The sequence below is a fragment of the Ichthyophthirius multifiliis genome (assembly GCF_000220395.1).
Source record: "Ichthyophthirius multifiliis unplaced genomic scaffold scaff_1120509251342, whole genome shotgun sequence".
NCBI classification, from domain to species: Eukaryota; Ciliophora; class Oligohymenophorea; order Hymenostomatida; genus Ichthyophthirius; species Ichthyophthirius multifiliis.
The window spans coordinates 154106-176664 of record NW_004085967.1 but is presented as its reverse complement, the minus strand read 5'-3'; the positions used below and the strand labels follow the sequence as shown (position 1 = coordinate 176664).

Below are 22559 nucleotides of genomic sequence, written 5' to 3'. Positions count from 1 at the left end.
TTTATTTATATAATAATATAAATTTTTAAGAATTATATAAATAAAAGAAAAAAGTTAAGATTCAATTTTATTTTGTTAAATCATTAATTGTATTCTTTTGTTCATTGTCAACTAATTTAAGCATCATTTCTTTAAACTCTTTAAATGAAATCTAATAATTTTAAAATATAATAAATATTTTTCTTAAAATAAAAAAAGATTTTTACTTATCCATCTCCATTATCATCTACTTCATTGAGCATTGCTTTCCAAACATTTTCTGATATTCCTAGTTATGTACCAAACATTTCTTTTATTTCATCTACGGAAAGACTTCCGCTTCCATCCTTATATTTTTAAATGTTAAAATAAATTGTAAAAATAAATACTTTATCGAAAATTTTAAATGCCAACTCTAATCTTTATTTAGATAATAATTATTCTCTATTGATAGTTGCCATTACCCATTCTGTATAATCAATTGAACCTGAATTATTTTTGTCCACAGTACTCATTATTCTATCTACTTCTTCTTCAGCTTCGATTTCTTCTCCTTAATTAAGTATTTTTTTATAGCCATTTATAAGTTCTTCTCTACTTAATTTACCATCTCCTATTAATTTTTTTTTTTTGAATAAAAATTATAATATAAAAACCATTAGTATCTAAAGACTAAAAAACTTTTAATAATTCATTTTTTTCTTCTTTAGTAGCTAAATTATTCACAAAAAACATTAAAGTTGCTTCTTATAATTTTTTCTCTGCCTAAAAGCATAAGATATAAATATAAATATAATAATATATATAAATATATATATATATATATATATATATATATATATAAATATAAAAATATATATATAAAAAAAAAATTTATAATTAATATATTTTAATATATATATCATCAAAATTTATACTCTAAAATTTCTCATATTTTTAAGTGAGTTCATTAAATTAGGCATATCAAGTTAAATTTTATCACTATGTTTTTTAATCCAAGGATCATTTAATGCTTCAATTGCCTTTTAAAAGTATTATTAATGTTTTTTTTTTTATTTATATTTTATTATTTTTTTACAGAATATCTTTTTTTTATATCTTTTTCTAAAAGCTTTTTTATAAAATTTTTTGCATCTTCTGATACATATGTCCATTCTTCTCCATCAAAATTATATTTACCAGTTTTTACTTTATCCATTATAACATTGTCATTACTCCCGTTAAAAGGTGGGTATCCACATAGCAAAATATATAAAATAACACCACAAGACCAAATATCACATTTATTATCATATTTTTTTCTAATACCTCAGGTGCTATATAATAAGGTGTTCCAAGCTTTTAAGTTAACTTTTCATTAGGGTCGAACGCTATAGATGTTCCAAAATCAATTAATTTCATTAAAGCTCCAGGTTTATTTGATTCATATAATATATTTTCTGGTTTCAAATCCCTGTGGACTATATTATTTTAATGACAATAATAAACTGCTCCAAGTATTTGTTTTATTGTATCAGCTGCTTTAGCTTCTGTAAATTATTTTTCTTCGATAACTTTATCAAATAGTTCTCCTCCTTAACATAATTCAGTTACTATGTAAAAAAATCTTGAATCTTGGTAAAATTCATAAACTTTTATAATATTTGGATGATCCTATTATTTATTTTATTTATTATTATTATTTTAATTTTAATTTATCTTTATATAATAATTTTTTTATTTTGAAAATAGTAAAATGTTATTTTAAAATATATATGGTTTAATTTATTATAAAATATTATAATAAAAATTTTGAAAGTTTATTATTTGAAAGTATTTTATTATATTCAGTTTATATTAATAAAAATTAATATATTTTTAACTTTTATTTTAAATTTGAATAACTACCTTATAATAATATATATTATAATTTAATTTATTACCAAACTTTTGAGTATTTCAACTTCAACTTTTAACCTTTCTTACTCTTATTTTGGTGTCTGAGCTTTACTAATAATTTTAACTGCTTTAATCATTTATGTTTATTTATGAACTGCTTTTCTTACTTCTCCATAAGCACCTTAATATTTTATTTTATATATTTTTATTTATAATTATTTTAAAAATAAAAACATTTTTAAAAATATATGCCTTTCCCTAAAGGTGGATTCATTAAAGTGTAATCATTATTAATTTTCCCCATTTTTTCTCCAACCATATTACCGGCAGAAAAGTACACATCTTTTAAATTATCAATATCTATATAAATAAGTATTTTTTAGTCAATTAATAAATAAATTAATTGGATATTTTAATATTATTATTTTTTTTTAAAAAAAATATATATATATTTTTAAAACATTAAATACTTTATTATGGGTTTTGAATTTTTTAAGAAATTTAATTTATATTTTTTTGATTTCTGTTGTTATTTTGTTTCTAATTTTAACTTTTTGATGTATTACAACCCATTTTTTTTTTATTTAAAAAAAATTATTTATTTATTATACTAAAAAAAATATTTAAAATATTTAAAATGTTTAAAATAAACAAATTTATCTATTTTATATATATAAAAAATTAATTATATATTTATATTTTTATTGAATTAAATGTATTAATATATATTTATTTTAAAAGTTCTAACTATTCATTTTTATTATATAAAGATTTTAATATATAACTAACTATTTTATTTTAATCATTTAAACTAATAAGTTTCATTATTTTAAATATTTTTATTAAATTTCTTAAGCCAAAAAAATTATTTCTTAATTAATAGCAACTAAATTATTTATTTTTATTTGTTTAATATATTTTTTAAAATAATTGACAAAAATATTATATTTTAGTGACATTATTGTTTTTAAAATTTCTCCATTCTCGAAAATATATAAAAGAGTTTTCAAAAATTACTAAAACTAATATGAGTTCAAATTTTATTTAGGAAAATTGGTAACAAATTCTTAGAAAATATTCTTTTAGAATAAAACATATTAATGATTACTTTTTTTAATTTATATATTTTAAATAAATAAAAAAATTTTACTAAATATTTTAAAATTATAAATTTAAGAATATACATTTTCATAATTTATAAATTATTTAAATTATATTATTATTATTTTTTTAATTTTAAAAATATATATTTATTTTAATTAATATTATATAATTTTTTTTTTACTGATCGCATGATTAAAATAAATTAATCACTATTTAAAATGAAGCTTTTTTTAACTTTAATTTATTTAGAATAAAAAAATATTTTTTAAAAAAATAAATAAAATACATCATCTTGACATTCTGATTCTATATTTGCTTTGAAATCTTTTTAAATAATATCACTATAAATAATTAAGTCCTTGTATTCATTGCTACATAAGGATAAATCTTTTAAAGTAATATAACATTTTTATTTTATTACTAAAGAAAAGTTTTTAAAAATGCACATTTTAATTAATGGAATAAAATCTTCTTTGGTCAAAATAAAAATTTGCTAATTAAAATTACTTTAAAGTATAAAAAGTGTAAATAAATTAATTATTGTTAAGCATTAACTCATATTATCTTATTAAATTATGTTAATTTTTAGAATTTATCTTATTTATTGCTAATAATTGATTAAAATTTGTAAAATCGTATCATTATTAGCCTCTTATAAATATTTTATTAAATTCAAATTAAATAAGTATTAGTTATTTAAATTATTTTAGAAATAATTTAAATTATTTTAATAAATTTATAATATAAATTATAATATTTTTTCTTTCTCATTATTATTACAGACCAAAAATTAAAAATAATTAAGTAAATAATTCATTTATTCTTCTTTTAATTTGCAATTTACTAATATCATACTATTTATATTTTAATTATTTTAATTATTTATAACCTTTTTATCATTTTAATAAACTTATAAATAAAAGTTTCGAGTTTATTAAAATTTTTAAGCTATTTATTTTCTTCTTAATTACTATCTATGATTATATTTAAGAAAATCTATTATATTTTTTGACATTTCTACTTTTTTATATTATATTTATTTTCTATGAATTTAATTTTTATAAAAATATTTTATAAAAAATAATAAATCAAAAATTATTCTTAATATTTTTATATAATGGAGAAAAAATAAAAACATATAATGCATATATATAAAAATTAAATAAATTATTATATATATTCTAATAATAGTATTTTATAATAATAATATATGAAATCGAAAAACTTAATGGTATTTTATCACCTTTAATTATTACGTTATACAAGCTTTAATTTTTATAATTAATTTTATTATTATTATATTTCTTTTTCAAATGAGTCATTAGATTGTTTTTATTCTTAGTATAATTGTTAATACTAATGCTTCTATCTATAGAAGTAAATACAAAATCTAATAATAATAAATAAAGAGATAGTGAGGCTTAAAGATAGACCTACAATAAAAGCAATGGTTGTATTTTAAAATATTTCTCTATTAAGCTAAATATATAATATTTCAGTATAATTATTATTAAGGGTATATATTCTAATTTTGCAATAATAGTCGTATTAAGTATCTTCTAAATTATTTGAATCGCACATAAGATACGGCAGTTTTTCTTCTACTTAATATATTTAAAGTGTATTTTTATTTAAAGTTATGAAATAATCATAAAATTAACTTGTCATACTTATATTACCTGGATATATAATTTTTGATTATTATTAGTTGTCAAGTTAAGTTTAATTAATTGTCAGACTAGAATTATATACAGTACTAAAATTTTATTTAACTGGATAGACGTACAAAGGCCACATATTATCTATATTATTAAAGCATCCAATAGTTTGCTAGAAATTATTTTTTTTAAATATAGTTTAAGGAATAAATTTCCAAATTAAAGCTACAACATCATCTTACAAAATATATAATAATTTTTGAGACATTTCAACTTTTTAAACCTAAGAGCCTAAGTTATATTTATTTTATTAAAAATCATAAGTAGTTTTTAATATTTCTAAATTACTGTTATTTTTTTAACCTTTTCTTTTTTATTTTAAAATATATTGAATATCATTTTCTGTTTTTAATTATGTTATCAATTAATTATATTTTACATTATTTATCAAAACGTATTTTTGAGTTTATATATTATAATTGAATATTAATAGTTGTTGTAAATTATATTCAAAAATAAAAACTTAATATAATAATTCTGATTATTCAACAATTTAAAGCAATTTGATTTTAATATTGTTTAAGTGATCATTTAAATATGCTTAAACTTATATATCACCAATTAAAATTAATTAATTTTAAGTAAAATTTATTTCAAAAATTAAAACTATGTTTTGATTAATGTTTCCTACAAATAATTTATCTTTATATAGAATAATTTAAGAGGGATCTATTTCTTAATTAAAAGTTTAGAAAAAAAATATATTATCTTCAATAATACACATTTAATTATTTCCAAATAAAACAAAGTTTAAATCATATACCTGATTTGGGACAATCACTATAAAATTATTTTGTACTTAATTATAAAGTATGAATTATTATAATTATTATTTAATAAATTACTAATTTTAAAAATCTAATTAAATTATTGATATATTATTTTATTATAAATTATAAATATATAATTTATTATATATATTTATTGAAATCAAGCAATCGTTTTCATTACAATATTCATTTAAATTTATTTATTGAATATTTTTTGTTGTAAATTAAGATTATACAAAATTACAAAAATATGGATGCTTGTATTTGTCAATTATATCATTTCCTTAATCAAATTCTACGAATATTGCTTCGTTGTAGTTCATTGTAATATTTGAAGGTTTCCCATAATTTATTTCTATAATTTTTTAATGTTATTATGTTTAGCAAAAATGGAAAACATAAAAAATTAAGAAGAACATATTAAATTAAAAATTAAAAATTTTCTAGTTAAATGTAATTATATTATAATATATTGATTTTGCAATTTATTTATTTTATATAATTAATTTTAATTTTATTTGAAAAAAATCATAATAAAGTATTTAAAAATATAATGTAAAGAAAATTGAAATCATAATAACTTTATATACCATAATGATTATACATAGTAGCATAAATAAAAATTATTATTAGATATTATATCTTTAATTTATTTTATTTTAAAGTAAAATAATTTAAAAAAAAAAATTTATTAAATTTTTACATAAAAAATATTATTATATTAAAATTTATGAAAATATAGAACTTTTACATTAATAAAAATATATTATTAACAGGTGTTACCGGATTTTTAGGTAAAGTGATTTTCGAAAAATATCTTAGAGCGCTTCCATAAGTTGGAAAAATATATTTACTTATACGTTCCTTAAAAGGATCGACAATATAGGAAAGATTTAATAAAACAGTTATGGATTCTGAAATATTTGAAACACTAAAAAGAAGATATGGTGAATAGTTTACTAGTTATGTATAAGAAAAAGTCCATTTAATACAAGGTAATACAATAAAAAAAATATATTATTTTATTTTTTTAAAAAATAAAAGGTGATTTACTCTAAGAAGGTCTAGGCTTATCGACTGAAGATAGAAGTATTCTAATATAAAATTTAGATTTAATAATAAACTGTGCAGCATCGGTAGATTTCAACGCTAAACTTACAAATGCAATTTAAATGAATGTACGTGGGACTTTACGTATTTTTGATTTGGCAAAGAGTTGTCAAAATTTAAATCAATTTATACATGTTTCAACTGCCTATGTAAACAGTGACAAACGAGGATGGATTGAGGAAGAAATTTACGATATAAACTAAAATACAGAATAATTAATGAATGATCTAGAAGCTTTACCTGAATAAGAAATGCTTACATAAACCAAAACAATATTAGGATAATATCCAAACACTTATGTATTTACAAAATCTGCAGTAGAAAGAATACTTAAGAAATTAAAACCTCCTTAAATGACTTTAACGATAATTCGACCTTCGATAATAGGTTCTTCAGTGGAATAGCCAACCCAAGGTTGGGTAGAAGGGGTAACAGCTGCTTCTGCAATTTTCATATTGAGTGCAATTGGAATGCTCACTCATATACATTGTGATGCACAAAAAATAGGAGATATTATTCCTGTAGATTGCGTTTCTGATTAAATAATTGTCGTAGGTGCTTTATTTTCTAATAATTAAAAATTAAATGTTTTTCATTCTGCAACTTCTTCAATTAATCCAATGACATGGGGTCTTTCATTTAAAGTTGGGAAGAATTATTATTTACATAATCCTCCTGAGAAAAAAATATAAACTATAAAGTTGCAGCTAATGACTAATTAGAAATTATTAAAATTTCATTAAATAAAGAGAAGATTAGAAGCGTTTTCTCTAGTAAAATTCGCATAATATTTTGGTGATAAAAATTAATAAAAAAAAGCAAATTCATATTAAAAAATGGTTTATAAATCAGAAGAAGTAAGTGCTCTTTTTAGTCATTTTTGCTCTAATGAATGGATTTTTAATAATAGTAAAATCATTCCTTTGAGAAATTAATTAAGCCCAGAGGAATAAAAAATGTTCTTTTTGGATTATTCCAATATTAATTGGGAATAGTATTTACTTATGTTTTCTTGGGGTTTACGTAGATTTATTCTTAATGAATAAGTTGAACCTCCTACCAAAAATATTCTCTAAGAATCATATTATTTCTCTGATATTAATTGGGTTCTTTCACATAGTCCTCCTATTAAAATAAGGCCTTAAAGTGAATATTAAATTCTAGTTCTTAATTCTCAATAAGTTTAAAGCGCTATTTAATAGGTAATTGAAGAAAGAACGTTAAATGAAGGTTATTCAGCACAATTAGTTGATTAAATTAACTAATAAGCAATAAATATAATAAAGGAAATGTTTTCTTCATATAATCCCACTTGGATAAAAATTACAGCTTGGTTTTTGCATAAAATATTTAAAAAAATATATGAAAAAATATGTATTAATGAAGAATAATTCTCTTCTTTATTAAATCACGACTCTTCAATTCATGGGCCATTAATTATAATACCTACTCATAAATCATTTATAGATTCATTATTAGTATCTTATTTGTTTTTTGCTTATAAAATGCGCTCTCCCCATATACTTACTCATTAAAATAGTTTGTTATAAAAGCCAATTCTAATTCATATTTTGAGAGCTTTTGGGACTTTTTTTTTAAGGAAAAAGCAATCAAAAAAATCTGAAAAAATTTATTCAGCTGTATTCTAATAATATATTTTATAGTTATTAATGGATGATACTCCTTTGGAATTTTTTATTGAAAATAGTAGATCAAGAAATGGAAAAATAAATAAAATCGATAATAGTTTTATTAGTGTAGTTTTCGATGCAGTTAAAAATGGGAAGATAAAAGAAGCTACGATTTTACCGATAACACTTAATTATGAAAAGGTTTTCGAAGCTGATTTTCTTCCATTTGATTTTTCAGGAGATAATTAAGATAATATGCCTAATTTAATCCAATATTTAAAATCTTTTAAAAATAATTATGGAAGAATTTATGTTAATATATGTTCTCCTATTTCTGTTTAAAAACACTAGTCTTTAAGTATTTAAGATATAAGTTAATTAATCACTTTTTAATTGAGTTCTTAATTAGTTTGTATGCCTACTGGTATTGTTTCTGCGCTTTTATTAAGTAATAGAAAAGGGTTGAGAGAATAATAATTACTTGAAAAAATATATTGGTTAAATTCTAAAATACTTTAAAGAAAAGGAAAAATATCTATACCTAATGATAAATCTGGAGCAATAATAACTTTAAGGACAGGAATGAATTTATTATAAAATTCAATAGTGAAGAATAAAAAAGATCCCTTTGAATTAAAAGAAGTAAAACCAGTAAATTCTTTCACAAGTTTATTAACTTTAAATTATTACAGAAATTCAATATTTCATGTATTTTGTACTGAAGCAGTATTTTCGGTTGCTTTGATGTCTTTTGGGAATCAAATGGCCTTTCAAGAGGGAATTCTAGCCCAAAAAATATGGAAAGAGTATTATTTTTTATTAAATTTGTTATAAAAGGAATATATTTTAAATGAAACCATAACTAATATATCAGAATTTGAGTAGTAGTATATACCTAAAATGATTGAATTGGAAATTATAAAACTTTAAGATAATAAAGTTTATGTTATTGATCAAGAATAAATAATTTTCAATTGTAATTTTATTTGGCCAATTTTAGAAACTTATTGGCTTGTAACAGTTTATATATATCCTTTATCAAGATATAAAAATAAAAATATTCCGGTTTAAACTTTCTATTAATAAATTTAAGTTTTTGGTGAAAATATGCATGACGAAAGGATAATTTAATTCCATGAAAGTTGCTAAATTGATAATATTAAGAATGGAATTGATAAATTTGTTTAAGAAAAATATTTGGAAATTGAATAAAGTGATAATAATAATGAAGTATTTATTAAATGTAAAATTTCTAATGAGTAGATTGAAAAAATTGAAGAATCTATTTATAGATTTATGAAAAAAAATTTACTTTAAACTAATTCTGTTACTGAATTAGCTAAAAAGGCTATTTTTGCTGATTATCCTATTATTTCTAAATTATGATTTATTTTTTCATTTTTTTTTATTTTTTTTTAAACATAGAATAAATAATATATATTAGAATAAAAAATTTGTTTTCAATTTTATAATTATTAACTAGATTAATAGAATTGCTTAACAAAACAAAGAGGATTTCCTTTCAAAAATCCATCGATATCGGAAATTAATCTTTTTCTTTAATATTTTAAAGAAGGAGCTTCGGAATCAGATCCAGAAAACTCAGTTCTAATAAAGTGTTTAAACATTCCATCCGAGTCACAATTATCTTTCCAAACTACAGTATCATCATTTGTGGTTATTTAAAAACTAATATGAGATTAAATAAGAAAATCCTAAACAAATATAAAATCTCTACGAGTATTTACTTATTAGAAAGCTTTTTTTTACATCTAAAAAAGTTATTCAGAATATTAATTAAATTCATTTTAATCTTATTTAATTATGCCTGTTTTTAAAAAGAAAGATTTAATAAAAGTTCTAAAAGAAACATCATTATTTTATTTTTACTCTTTAACAATATCATTTATTTATTCTTTAAATTTTTCTTTTTTTGAATTAAATTTTTCAGGTGCTAATTCTTTTAAAGTTTTATCTTCGTATTTATCTTCATTTGTAAACCTTAATTGGAATTTCAAAGTATTTTGATTTTCTTTATTATATTTATACTTATGAATATAATCATTTTTAGTTCTATCTATATTCAAACCATATATTTTTAATTGTCCTAAATTTTTTATTTGAAATGGTATATTAGAATTTGTCTGAATTTTTTAAATTTTTAAATTTTCTTTTTTTATTATTTCTATTGAATTTTCTTATATTGCTTTTTGTAATATATTGTTTATTTCTATGTTGGTCTTTTTTTTATTTTTTGGTCTATAAAAATATTGTTTATTATATTCTCATATTAATCTTTTATTTGATTTTATTCGTTTTATGTTAATTCTTCAATTAATGGAAATGATTAAAATAATGTATCTATTTTAAATTTATATTCTGTTTCGGTTAAATTATTGTTAGAAAATATTATTTTTTATTTTAATTCATTTATTAGAATTTAGTTTATATTTTAATTGGTAAAATATAAGTATTTTTTATTTTGTAAATCTATTTATTTGAATAAATTATGGATTTTTAATTTTTTTATCATATTTTTATTTTATTTATAGTTTTAAGATAGATATTACTAAATAAAAATTTATATTGTATATCATATTTTTTCAAAATACTATTTTTATTAAATTAATAAAAAAAATATATATTTATTCTAAAATTTTCTATTTAAATATTTTTATTTTTAAACTTTATAAAAAAAAAAGGGGAGAGTAGTGAAAAAAAAAGAAAACTCCGTTTCTAATAGTAAAGATTTTGATGAAAAAAATGGTATTAGACTTAATTTAATAAGTAATCATAATAATAATTAAAATTGAAATTAAAACCATAGTTAATAATGATGTTTTCAATCAAAAAATGCTTAACCAAAAAAGTAGTTTGCATATACTTTAAATTGAAATCATCAAATATCAATAATTTTCAAAAAAAAAGAAGCAAATATATCCTAAATAAAATAAAAAATTATATAATGTTTACAAAAATTAAATTTCTGCTTTTGTTTAAATTAATTATGATAAAGATTTTATTCTTAAAGTTTTAGAAATAAGATTAAAATTTTACGGCTATTTAATTGATATAGCTAATAGTGGAATTATTGCTTTATATAAAATAAATTATAAGAATTATTTATTGTAAATTTTATAAAACTATTGTTATGAATATTTATATGCCTATAAAAATGTTAATTAAATTACTTTTTATCATATCTTGTTTTAATAATATAAAATAAGTACTAAAGTAATTTTTTAGTTTTTAAAAGTAAGTATATGATTATCTGCTTGTTTATGCTTGTATTATGTTCGTTTAAGATATTGAAAAGAAATAAGCTAAATTAATTGTCTTGCATTACTTAATAACTTATTAAACTTATGCATATTTAAATAACAGAAAATATTTGGGCTTAATCTTTGTTTAAAAAATAATAAATATAAATTATAATAATTAATGATTTATTAGGAGAAATAAATATATATTTAAATTGGTTATTATTATTTGAATATTAAATATAATTGAGAATTGTTTAAAATAATTATAAGAATTTTTTATTTTTAAAAATTAAATAATAAATATAACATAAACTAATATATAAAAATATAAAATTAAAATATTAATAATAATTAAAAATTTATTTTTTAATTAATAAAAAAATATAAATATATATTTTAAACACATACGTTCTATTAAATGTATTTTAAGAATTATTTAAGTAACTATAAAATTTAAAATAATAGTAGATTGAAAATAAAAAATTATTTTAATAAAAATACATAAAAAACATCACGAATCTTTTATATAATATAAATTTGATAAAAAGAAATCAACTGAAATATATAATTCAAATAAAAAGGAAAAATTAAAATGATTAAAATATATAAATTTATATTAAATCAAAATATAATAAGGCTTTTAATATTTGAACAATAACAATACTAAAAAAATTAATATAAATAAATAAGATATAATGAGCAGTAAAGATAAATTTTTGCAAAAATATGTAAAAAAATAAATATATAATAATAAAAAAAATATGAATTTTAGATTTTTATAAAAATAAAAATAAAATTAAAGAAAGATATTAATTTATAAAATAAATATAAAGAAAGATATCAATTTTTAAGAAAAATTATATATTTGAATTTATTTATTATTTAAATTTTATAAAAAAAAAATAGAGTAAATATTAAATAAGTTTAAAAATGTAAAAAAAAAAATATATATAAAGTTATTTAATATGAAAATAGATATTTATATAAATAAAATAAGAAATATAAATTAATAATTATGATACTAAATATTATATAGTCAAATAAAAAAAAATAATAAAAAAAAAAATAGTATAAATAATAATAAGGTTAGTTAAAATATTATCTTTCTAAAACAGAAGAAATAGTATATAAAAAAAAAAAAATTAAAAAATATAATCAAAAAAATAAAAAAACAAAACAAAACAAAAAAAATATTAATAATAATAATAATAATAATAATAATAATAATAATAATAATAATAATAATTAAATTTAAAATTTTCAATATTTTTAATAAAAATAATTATTATTATACAAATATTATTATTTCAAACTTAAAAATTGTATTAAACTTAAGATTTGATTTATATATAAAAAAATAATACCATTATTTCATCTAAATTAAAAATAAATTTATAATTATTTTGCAAATACTTATAAAATCAAAATAAAAATTTATAATTTTTTTATATAATCTCTAATTTTTTTAAATATACTTAGAAAATTTTCAATATAATATTTTATTCAAATAAAATAAGGCAAAATATTAATTGTATTTGATTTTATTATTAAACAATTATTATTTTTCATAATAAAATTTTTTATTAATTTTTTTAATTTCTACAATTTTTATGAAATAGATGCAAAAAATTTAAATTCATTTAATTCATCTATTATATTATATTATATTCTTTATTTTTAATATTTTTATAAAAAATTAAATTATTTGAATAAATAATTAACAAATCAATACTTTTTTTATTTGAAATGTAAAAATAATTTGAGTTTTAACTTAAATTCCTTTATTCTTTTCATGTATATTAATAAATATTACTTGTTTAAAATAGATGATAATTATTAAATAAATATATAGTATTTCTGTCAAAAAAAAACTACCATATAATATTCATTTTATAAATACGTAAATTTAATTTTCCCTAACTATATTTTTGTAAGAAATTAATAAATTAAAGTAACTTTATAGTGAATAAATGAAAATTTAAATTTAGTTTATTTAACTAAATATCATTTAATAAAGTTGGCTGATTATTTTGAATTTTATAAAATATTAACTCGTGATAAGATAAAAGTAATTTAAATTGGTATCTGTTGATAATTTTTTGGATCACAATTTAAATAAAAGTGATGAAAAATAAAACAATTGTAATATTTTGATGCATATAGAAAATTTCGAATAATATGTATTTAATTTTATTTTTGTTTGAAACTCATTTAAAGTTTAATAGTGCAATTTTTATTAAATTTTAATTACAAAATATATAAAATAGTTTTAATTATAAAAATATATAATATTAAAATTTATAAATAATTTTTACTTTTACTCAACTTTAAAATATAAAAAAAAATTAATAAAAATTTAAGCTTATTTTGTTAAAATGAAATAAAATTTATAATTATATTTTTTAAAATATAGTTAACTAAAATAATATTTTTAATATGTAAAATTGTTCTCATACTATTTTTTTTAATTTATAATATATATTATTTTATATATAAATTTTATATATTTAATATTGTTAAATTTCTATTTATTTAATTTGAAAAAATTTAAATTATTTTTAATTTTTTTTTTTTTTTTTTCAAATTTAAATCTATTTTTAAATTAAAATTTAAATCTGTTTTCGTATTAATATTTGAATAAAAAAATAAATAATTATTATATGATAATATAACTCTTTGTTTTAATAATAAAATTTATTTTTAATATTTTCATATTTAATAATTTCCATAAAAAAGTCTTTTCCTTTCGATAATTATAATTATTATTATTATTTTATTATTTTTATTTAAAATTTTTTATTTATAATTAAGAATTTCATTATATAAAAATTATGTGTTTTTAATTTTTGTTGTTTTTTTTCTCTATTTTGATTATTTTTAATTATTTTTAACAGAAATTAATTTTTAATAATTTGAATTTCAGATTTTTTTTGTAAAATACTTAATTAAAAATAAAATTTTTTATTACATTTATTTTATATTTTTTATAAAAAAATGATAAATTAAATATTTCAATCTTGCTATTATCCAATTATGGTATAATATATTATATAATTTAATATTATTAATAAACATAAATAAATTATTCTAGTAGAACACTTAAAACTAATAATTAAATCTATAGAATAGTAAATAACTGTAAAATGCATTTTCAAATAGAATATTTGGGACAGATATATCAAACATATCTACAAATAACTAATAAATAGATGTATTTTAAAACATTAATAATATCAATATTTATTTTTATATTTTAAAACAAAATAAAAGAAAAGCAAAATGGATGTAGAATATGATCATATGAGTTAAAAATAATAAATATAAAAATTGGATATATAATCAAAGGTAGAATCCTAACAAAAATTATTTTCTAAGTAAAATCTTGAATAAGAAAATATAAGAATACCATCATAAGTCAAATAATATATAGACGAAATAAATAATTATTTATTATAAAAAGAAGTAATATAAAAATATATATATATATATAAATATATATAAATATATATATATTTATATTTATATATATATATAAATTATAATTAAAAAAAAAGAAAGAATTTATTATTGAACCATATATAGAAAATGGATACTAACCAAATATAAATACAAAAATGAGATTAATATTAATAGATTGGCTAATAGATGTCCATTTTAAATTTGAATTAAAAAGTGAAACATTGCATTTTACAATATAAATAATAGATATTTATTTATCTAAAATATAAAAAATCCAAAAAAGTAAATTTCAATTGGTTGGAATTTCAGCCTTATTTATTGCTTGTAAATATGAAGAAATATATCCTCCTAAATTAAAAGATTTAGTTTATATATGTGATGGAGCTTATAGTAAGGAAGATGTATTAAATTGTGAAGGTAATATGTTAAAAGCTTTAGATTTTAATATTTCGATGACAACTCCTTTCCGTTTTTTGGAGAAAGCTCAAATTATTTTATAATTTAACAAATAATATTTTTTTGTCGTATAATATTTTATAGAATTATGTATTTTTAATTATGAAGGAATTAAATTTTCTCCTAGTTTAGTAACAAGTGCAGCTATATATACTTTAATAAATAAAAATAGAAAAGGAAATCTAGAATAAAAAATATAGTATTTATTTAATGAATTTAATGTTTAAGAAAAATAAGTTTAAGAGATTTCTAATTTTATATGTCAATTACACATTAAAAATGAATAAAATAATCAGTAAAGCGCTCTAAAAAGAAAATTTCAAAGCGTAAAATATGAATTCGCTTATATGATTATTGAATAATTAGATTTATCATTTTGATAATTTTTTAATATTTAAAGATTTATTATATTATGAATAAATTTAAATTAAAAATCATATTTTTTAATAAAAAAATTAATAAATAAATTAAATAATAAATTTATTATTTAAAGAATTTTTATATATATATATATCTATATCTATATATATATATATAATTACATGTTTTATTAATTTATTTTATCTTATTTTAATAATTTATAAATAAATATTTTAATATTTCATTATGTTTTAATTATTTTAAATACATTTAAATATTATAATTTCAATATATTTATAATTTTTTAATTTTTTTTTTTAATGATTAAATAAATTTCATTTTATTTTATTTTATGTTATCAACTAATATACAACTGAAAAGTCTTTTCTATTTAATCCTGACTTAATAATTTATTCATAAATATATTTCGCATGAATTCCTAATGGTGTATCTGCATTAACTTATTTAGCAGCTTCCACAGCTAGCCCAAGATCTTTAATCATTAATTCAGTAGCAAATCCCCCTTCATAATTTTTACTAGAAGGTACATTTTCCATAATTCCAGGACATGGGTTATAAACTTCACTACTCCAACATCTACCGCTTGAAGTATTAATAATATTACTTAAGATTTTTGGGTCGATTCCTAATTTAACTCCTAAAGAAATGGCTTCACTTGTAGCAATCATTTAAATAGCTAATGCCATATTATTACAAGCTTTAGCAATTTAACCAGCTCCAGGTTTTTCACAGTTAATAATATTTTTTCCCATGAATTAAAGCAAATTTTTACATTCGTTAAATATTTAAATATTTTCAGCTCCTACCATAAATGTTAATGTTCCAGCTGTAGCAGCCCCTACTCCTCCACTAACAGGAGTATCGATATATTTTTTGGAGTTTTATAAAGCACTTTTGTATAAATTTAATGCTGATTAAAAAGAAATAGTTGATGAATCAATTATTAAACTTCCTTTTTCTGATTAAGCAAACAATCCTTCAGGACCTTCACATACAGTTTGAACATGTGAAGAATTAGGCAACATAGTTATAAATTTGTTTGCTTTTTTTGATAACTCCTTCAATGTTGTGCATGTCTTTAAACCTTCTTTTTAGTATTTATTTAATTATTCTTAACTAACATCATATGCTATAACCTCGTAATTACCTTTTTTTTATAAATTCAATGCCATTGGACCTCCCATGTTGCCTAAACCGATAAATCCTATAGTTTCGATTCGAAGATCTTGAGGTTTTATTGTTCGGAGAAATTTTCTCATTTATATATTTTTTTATAGAATACTATATCAATATCAATTATCTTTTATAAAAAATATATTTTTTTGGAATTAAAGATAAGATAGTATTAAAATATTATATATTACATATTATTTAGTTAATTAAATATTAATTAACAAGTAAATAATTTATTTATTAAATAATAATATAATTATAAATTATAATTTATATATATATATATATAAATAATAATATATATATATATTTATTAATATTAATACATATGTACTATATATTAATATATATATATATTTTATATATCAATATATAAATATTTATTATATATATCAATTTAAATAGTTTTCTATATTATATATTATTGAAATATTCTTTTTAGTCATAATTAATAATTTTTATAAATTTAAATGTCTTAGTTTGTACAAAATATAAATTTAATCATTAAAATTATTTATGCTCATTTATGCTCGTTTTTCTTCATATTAATTTTAACATTTTATTCTAATTATTTAATAATGTTCGAATTTTCTTAAATATACATTTAATATCTTTTCAGCTATTTTATCTTTTTTATTAAAATTATAAAATAAGATTAATAATATTTATATTTAAAAAAAATGTAAATGCTAATTTTATTAAAATACTTCATCTTAAAAATCTGTAAATTCATTATTTTCCATTTATATTTTTTTTTCTTCATCAACTAAAATTGCAGCTCTTTAAATAGGAAACCAAGATGTATCATTAGATTTGAGTTTTTCAGATACATAGCTTTCTATTCCAGTATATTCAGTACTTTCTTTATCTTATAAAAAACCCAAATAAAACACATAATTCCATAAGTAATGCTCATTTTTTATATGTTGAACAAATCCTTAATCACTTTTTCTATCAAATAGTTCCCTTATAATGTTTAATTTTATATATTTTTTAAATGTTAAAATAAATAAGACAAAACCTTGTATTTCCACATATAAAACACATCTCTTAAATATCCATAATCTTCTCTAATTCTTCAGATCTTAGCTAACTAAATTTATCGATAATAATACCTGAAAAAATTTATATTATTACAAGGTTAATACTTATATTTGCGAAACTTTCAATGAAAAATCTTTCATAATTATAATCATTACTTTATTTAGGATCATTAGATTCATAAAAACCTCCTAAACCTCCATTATTTTTGAATGTTTAATCAAAAGTTTCAAAAAAGCACAAATATAATTCTTAGCATCTTCCATGATATGCTTTATCAAAAAAAATATATCCGAATAAACTAAAGAAATAAATAAAAAGTAGAATCAAAATAAATGTTAAAGCCAAAGAAATATAAGGCTCATAAACAGCCCTAAGGATATTTCTTAAAGTGGGATATCTCAGTAAAAATTCAGTTAAATGAAAAGCAAAGAAAAATGGATGAATTTCAGTTGCTAAAACAGCTAAGGTTCCATATGTCAAATAATAAACTACTTCAGGGTTTATAATAAAACGTATTAAACTTGATACTATAATTAACAAATGTTTTACATATTATACAATTAATCCTAAATTATTTTATTTTTCAAAGAAAAAAATATTTTTAAAAATTATATTTTTACCTGTTTTAATTTATAAAAAAGCCTCGTTTGTTTACCATACTTCTTTTAAATAAAGAGGTCCCTTTTTAACTAAGAAGAAAAGTAATACGAGCATAGAACAGAAAATCATTATGTATCCAAAAATTTTAAAAAGTTATTTTGTTTATTATACTGTTGTGTCATCATTTAATTTAGGACTCCATATTCTATCATTATTAAATTCTGAATAACTAATAATTATAAAAGCATTTAATATTATTGTTAAAATAAATGCTATATCTCTCCACATATCTACATAATTTGCAAATATACTTGCAAATGTATTTCTATTGAAAAATAGAGCCAATTATTCTTCATGCTTACATATTATTATAAAATTTTTATATTTATCAATAATTCCTATTTAAAAATTATATAAATAAATTTATAAAAAAACCTTATATTTTCGAATGAATAGAATCTCTTATAACATTATTTTAAAATTCTACTTTAGTTTCTTTAGGTAAATAATGACAATAAGGTAACTTAATGAACCTAACTTTTTCAATTTAATTATCTCTAACAATTTCAATAGAAGCCGAATTAGTTTTAAAAAAAAGAATTCCTTCATTAAAGAATTTATTAATTATGTCATCTTTAGAATATTTCTATTCATTTTTTTTATTAAATTTTTTCATTATATAAGTTAAATAACTATATAATCCTGCTAAAATGGCATTTGAGAATTTCCATAATTATCCAATTATATTTTTTTATAAAATAAACATTCCCTTTATAAGTTATTATTAAATTATATTTTTTTTAAAAAAAAAAACAACCTGCTTTTGAATAAAGTTTTTTTAAATATCATCAAGCTCTTTTTTTGTTTCAATATCTAAATCTTAATCAATAACTTTATTGCCGCTTTTTAAAGAAATTTTTGAAGGTAAATCAAGGTAATAAGTGATTAAAAAATATATATAGAATCCTGTTTCTGTAATTAGAGTATATTATCTTAATTTTTCTTTTTTTATATTTTTATCTGGAGAATTTAAATTAAACTAATATATAATACAAATTACAATAACAATAATAAATAATAATAATAATAATAAAATACACTATTAAAACAATCAATAGTATATTAGTCTTTAAATGTTTTTTTATATCTTTTATAAATAATAGCTAAGTTAATTTTTAAAGTACTTAAAGGTAAACTTCTCATAACTCTTTTAATAACTAAGCTATCAGAATTTTATTCTAATAAACTGGTGACTAAAATCATTACTTTATATTTTAGCCTTTCATGTTACCATTTAAGTAATTTATCTGACTTTCCTTCTTTTTTTTTTTTTTTTTTCTTTATTTAGATTATTAATCAAATTAGTTATTTTATTCTGCAGATACTAAATTCTATTTACTTTTTTAAATATTAGATTTTCCCATTTATATTGGGTTATTATTTTTTTCAACTTTTAATATTTTTTAAGATATTTCTAAAAACTTTGAGTCAATTATTTTTTGTTAATTTTCATTACAAGGACCTTATACAAATTCAGTTAAAGTATCTAAGCATTTTATTATTTTTTCATAATTTTATTAAACTAATTTTACACAGAATTAATCCAAAAGCTAATTTTTAATTTTTTTAAAAAAAATAATTTATAAATTTTTATAATAAAATAAGAATAAAAATACATCAACAACTAATGTTATTAAATCATAAGAATTTCTACTATTAGTTTAATATCGTAAATAATTTTAAAGATTTAGATTATGTCCTTCGCAAAATAATTATAATAATCTTAATAATTACATAACGAGTTCTGAGTTTTTATTTTTTTATTAATTTGTAAATACTTCTTATTTCTAATTACTACTATCTAAGTTATTAGTTTTATTTAAAAGCACGCTTTAATTAATATTGGAAATATAAGAAGTAGCAAATCCAGAAAATTTTACAGTAGCATGATTTGTTTAATTGAATTAACTTTGTTCATTTATATGACAATTATATTAATTATAAAATGTACTAACATTATGATTAATTAATTTAATCTATTCTTCTTTTTTATACATTTCTTTAAGTTCTTCAATAAATTCAAGTAAAATATTATTAAACTTGTTAAATAGCATTTCGCTTACAGGATAACATAAAAAGTAATTAAAAATAGTTTTTTAAACTTTCGAATTACCACCTGAAGTAAGTTTTGTCATAAAGCTAAGTAAAGCAATTAATAAATTATCTTCAAAAGGGTATGTTTTTATATTAGATATTAAATTAAGAAACATTTTTGTGGCGTCTAATTAGTCAAATAAATTTTACATTTCAACTAAATTTCCTTTTTCTTCACTAATATCAATTATTTTTTCTAATATTTACAATACATATATCATGTTATTAAAATCCATACTATTTTAAACTCCTTAATCTAAATATTCAATTAATTTTTTTAATAAAAATTTAAATTAAATTTATCCTTCATATAAGATTTCTATATTCATGATAGTTTCTGCAAGTGCAGAAATTTCATTTTATTTTGCATTAAAAAAAACATCACTATTAATACATAAATTTATTAATTTTTTCCAATTCTCTTAACTCACCCATTATTATTTTAAAAATTAACATTTAACTTAATTTTATTCAATCTATTTTAAATATATAAAAAAATATTTAAAAATAAAAATATATATATATAATATAAATATTTATACATAATTATATATATAAAAATATAAATAAATAAATATATATATATTTATTTAAATATATATATAAATTTAAATATAAAAAAAAATTACTATATCTTAATTATTTTTAACCAAATCTATTTCATCGTTATTATTGTAAATAGGCTAGCTTAATAATTTTATTTAGTCTTTATATGATTCTTCATTTACTGATAATATAAAATTTTAGATTATTTCTATTTATTATACTGTAGCTCGACTTTATAAAAATAGGATTTTTAATATTTAATTGCTAAACTAATAAATTCATTAATTTGTAATCTTTTCTTCTTCCCTTGTCTTATTCACTATTTATATTAATGATTAAATTAGTATATTTAGTACAAAAAACAACAAAGTTATCCAAAAAATAATCTAAATATTATTATTTAACATTATCGTAAAATTATAGATTTTAAAACCTTTCTTTTTCATATTTTAAAAATTCAAAAACTTTATTAATATCTTTTTCTAAGCTTTCAATCATTGGCTATTTTAAAAATTAAAAATAAAATAAAATAAAAATTACATAAGAACTATTTAAATAAGTTTTATTAATTAAATTTAATATTTTTGGTTTCAAAATAGAGAATCCATTTTATTTATTTTAAATTCTTAAAATTAAATTATTTTTATATCTTTTTTCATATATTTAATTATCATTAAATTACAAAAAGTCTTTATTGTTAAAATCATCAATTAAATCATCACTTTCTAATAATAAATTTAATATGTAATCTAATTGAAAAGTACTTTTTATTTTTTAAACATTCATATTAAATCCTTCATCTCCTTCAATAGCTAATGTTAATATTTCAATAAGGACTGCATGATAAACAAAAGGGACATCAATAAAATAATTTGAGTTAATTTAATTTTCTAATAGAGATTATTTATCAATGTTCGTATAATCTTATTCGAATTCATCTTCTATAGTTAAATCGAACCTTAAATTAAGCTTTTTATTATCTACTTCTCCATATAATATTTAATCATACTTATTTAATTCTAATATTTAAGTAAATTGATTAGGTATAAGCCATTTAAATATTTAAATTTAATTCTCAATTAAATGAATATTTGAATTAAATGAATAATTTTTATAAACTTAAATTACTTTTAATATTTAAATGAACCTATAAATTTTCGATTTATTAAATATATAATATATTATTTATATAAAAATATTTTATAAAACCTTGGTTGTCTTCCGAATTCTTTAATATTATTTTAAATTTATTTGAAATTTTAATCAGAAAAGCTTTCACATAAAAACTTATTA

General features: G+C 17.2%; 4 protein-coding genes across 4 annotated transcripts, besides 36 other annotated features; 1 reads left to right on the top strand and 3 right to left on the bottom strand. All coding sequences in view use genetic code 6, as the record gives it.

Annotated features, from left to right (window-relative positions):
• Window positions 1-61: 61 nt before the first annotated feature.
• IMG5_185640 (hypothetical protein) lies at window positions 62-2027 on the bottom strand (the record flags this gene model as incomplete). Its single annotated transcript, XM_004027277.1, has 6 exons — window positions 1902-2027; window positions 1058-1632; window positions 897-1001; window positions 636-744; window positions 207-592; window positions 62-151 (listed from the first exon to the last, which is right to left on the bottom strand). Exons 2-6 carry the CDS (start codon window positions 1175-1177, stop codon window positions 62-64), a joined length of 810 nt encoding a protein of 269 aa, XP_004027326.1. The 5' UTR covers window positions 1178-1632; window positions 1902-2027.
• Window positions 161-209: a microsatellite.
• Window positions 758-840: a microsatellite.
• Window positions 758-842: a microsatellite.
• Window positions 2028-2428: 401 nt separating the features above from the next.
• Window positions 2429-2483: a microsatellite.
• Window positions 2474-2506: a microsatellite.
• A 535-nt stretch (window positions 2507-3041) lies between these two features.
• Window positions 3042-3137: a microsatellite.
• Window positions 3060-3129: a microsatellite.
• Window positions 3087-3134: a microsatellite.
• Window positions 3138-5542: 2405 nt separating the features above from the next.
• Window positions 5543-5595: a microsatellite.
• A 584-nt stretch (window positions 5596-6179) lies between these two features.
• On the top strand, window positions 6180-9576 carry IMG5_185630 (hypothetical protein; the record flags this gene model as incomplete). Its single annotated transcript, XM_004027276.1, has 2 exons — window positions 6180-6444; window positions 6494-9576. The coding sequence occupies 2 exons, from the start codon at window positions 6180-6182 to the stop codon at window positions 9574-9576; spliced, it is 3348 nt and encodes a 1115-aa protein (XP_004027325.1).
• Window positions 9577-11735: 2159 nt separating this feature from the next.
• Window positions 11736-11810: a microsatellite.
• A 430-nt stretch (window positions 11811-12240) lies between these two features.
• Window positions 12241-12313: a microsatellite.
• Window positions 12314-12491: 178 nt separating this feature from the next.
• Window positions 12492-12521: a microsatellite.
• Window positions 12522-12583: 62 nt separating this feature from the next.
• Window positions 12584-12644: a microsatellite.
• Window positions 12643-12699: a microsatellite.
• A 435-nt stretch (window positions 12700-13134) lies between these two features.
• Window positions 13135-13174: a microsatellite.
• Window positions 13175-13694: 520 nt separating this feature from the next.
• Window positions 13695-13744: a microsatellite.
• A 279-nt stretch (window positions 13745-14023) lies between these two features.
• Window positions 14024-14075: a microsatellite.
• Window positions 14037-14088: a microsatellite.
• Window positions 14089-14223: 135 nt separating this feature from the next.
• Window positions 14224-14275: a microsatellite.
• Window positions 14276-14918: 643 nt separating this feature from the next.
• Window positions 14919-14983: a microsatellite.
• Window positions 14927-14987: a microsatellite.
• Window positions 14988-15811: 824 nt separating this feature from the next.
• Window positions 15812-15849: a microsatellite.
• An 18-nt stretch (window positions 15850-15867) lies between these two features.
• Window positions 15868-15905: a microsatellite.
• An 86-nt stretch (window positions 15906-15991) lies between these two features.
• Window positions 15992-16039: a microsatellite.
• Window positions 16040-16063: 24 nt separating this feature from the next.
• On the bottom strand, window positions 16064-17008 carry IMG5_185620 (hypothetical protein; the record flags this gene model as incomplete). Its single annotated transcript, XM_004027275.1, has 1 exon — window positions 16064-17008. One exon carries the CDS (start codon window positions 17006-17008, stop codon window positions 16064-16066), a length of 945 nt encoding a protein of 314 aa, XP_004027324.1.
• Window positions 17009-17185: 177 nt separating this feature from the next.
• Window positions 17186-17313: a microsatellite.
• Window positions 17194-17315: a microsatellite.
• Window positions 17257-17326: a microsatellite.
• Window positions 17259-17342: a microsatellite.
• Window positions 17315-21073, bottom strand: IMG5_185610 (hypothetical protein; the record flags this gene model as incomplete). Its single annotated transcript, XM_004027274.1, has 7 exons — window positions 20243-21073; window positions 19952-20176; window positions 19667-19845; window positions 19002-19586; window positions 18587-18964; window positions 17944-18532; window positions 17315-17888 (listed from the first exon to the last, which is right to left on the bottom strand). The coding sequence occupies exons 1-7, from the start codon at window positions 20581-20583 to the stop codon at window positions 17315-17317; spliced, it is 2871 nt and encodes a 956-aa protein (XP_004027323.1). The 5' UTR covers window positions 20584-21073.
• Window positions 19597-19665: a microsatellite.
• Window positions 20178-20227: a microsatellite.
• Window positions 21074-21200: 127 nt separating the features above from the next.
• Window positions 21201-21253: a microsatellite.
• Window positions 21203-21339: a microsatellite.
• Window positions 21226-21339: a microsatellite.
• Window positions 21232-21337: a microsatellite.
• Window positions 21234-21325: a microsatellite.
• Window positions 21292-21337: a microsatellite.
• Window positions 21340-22559: the final 1220 nt, after the last annotated feature.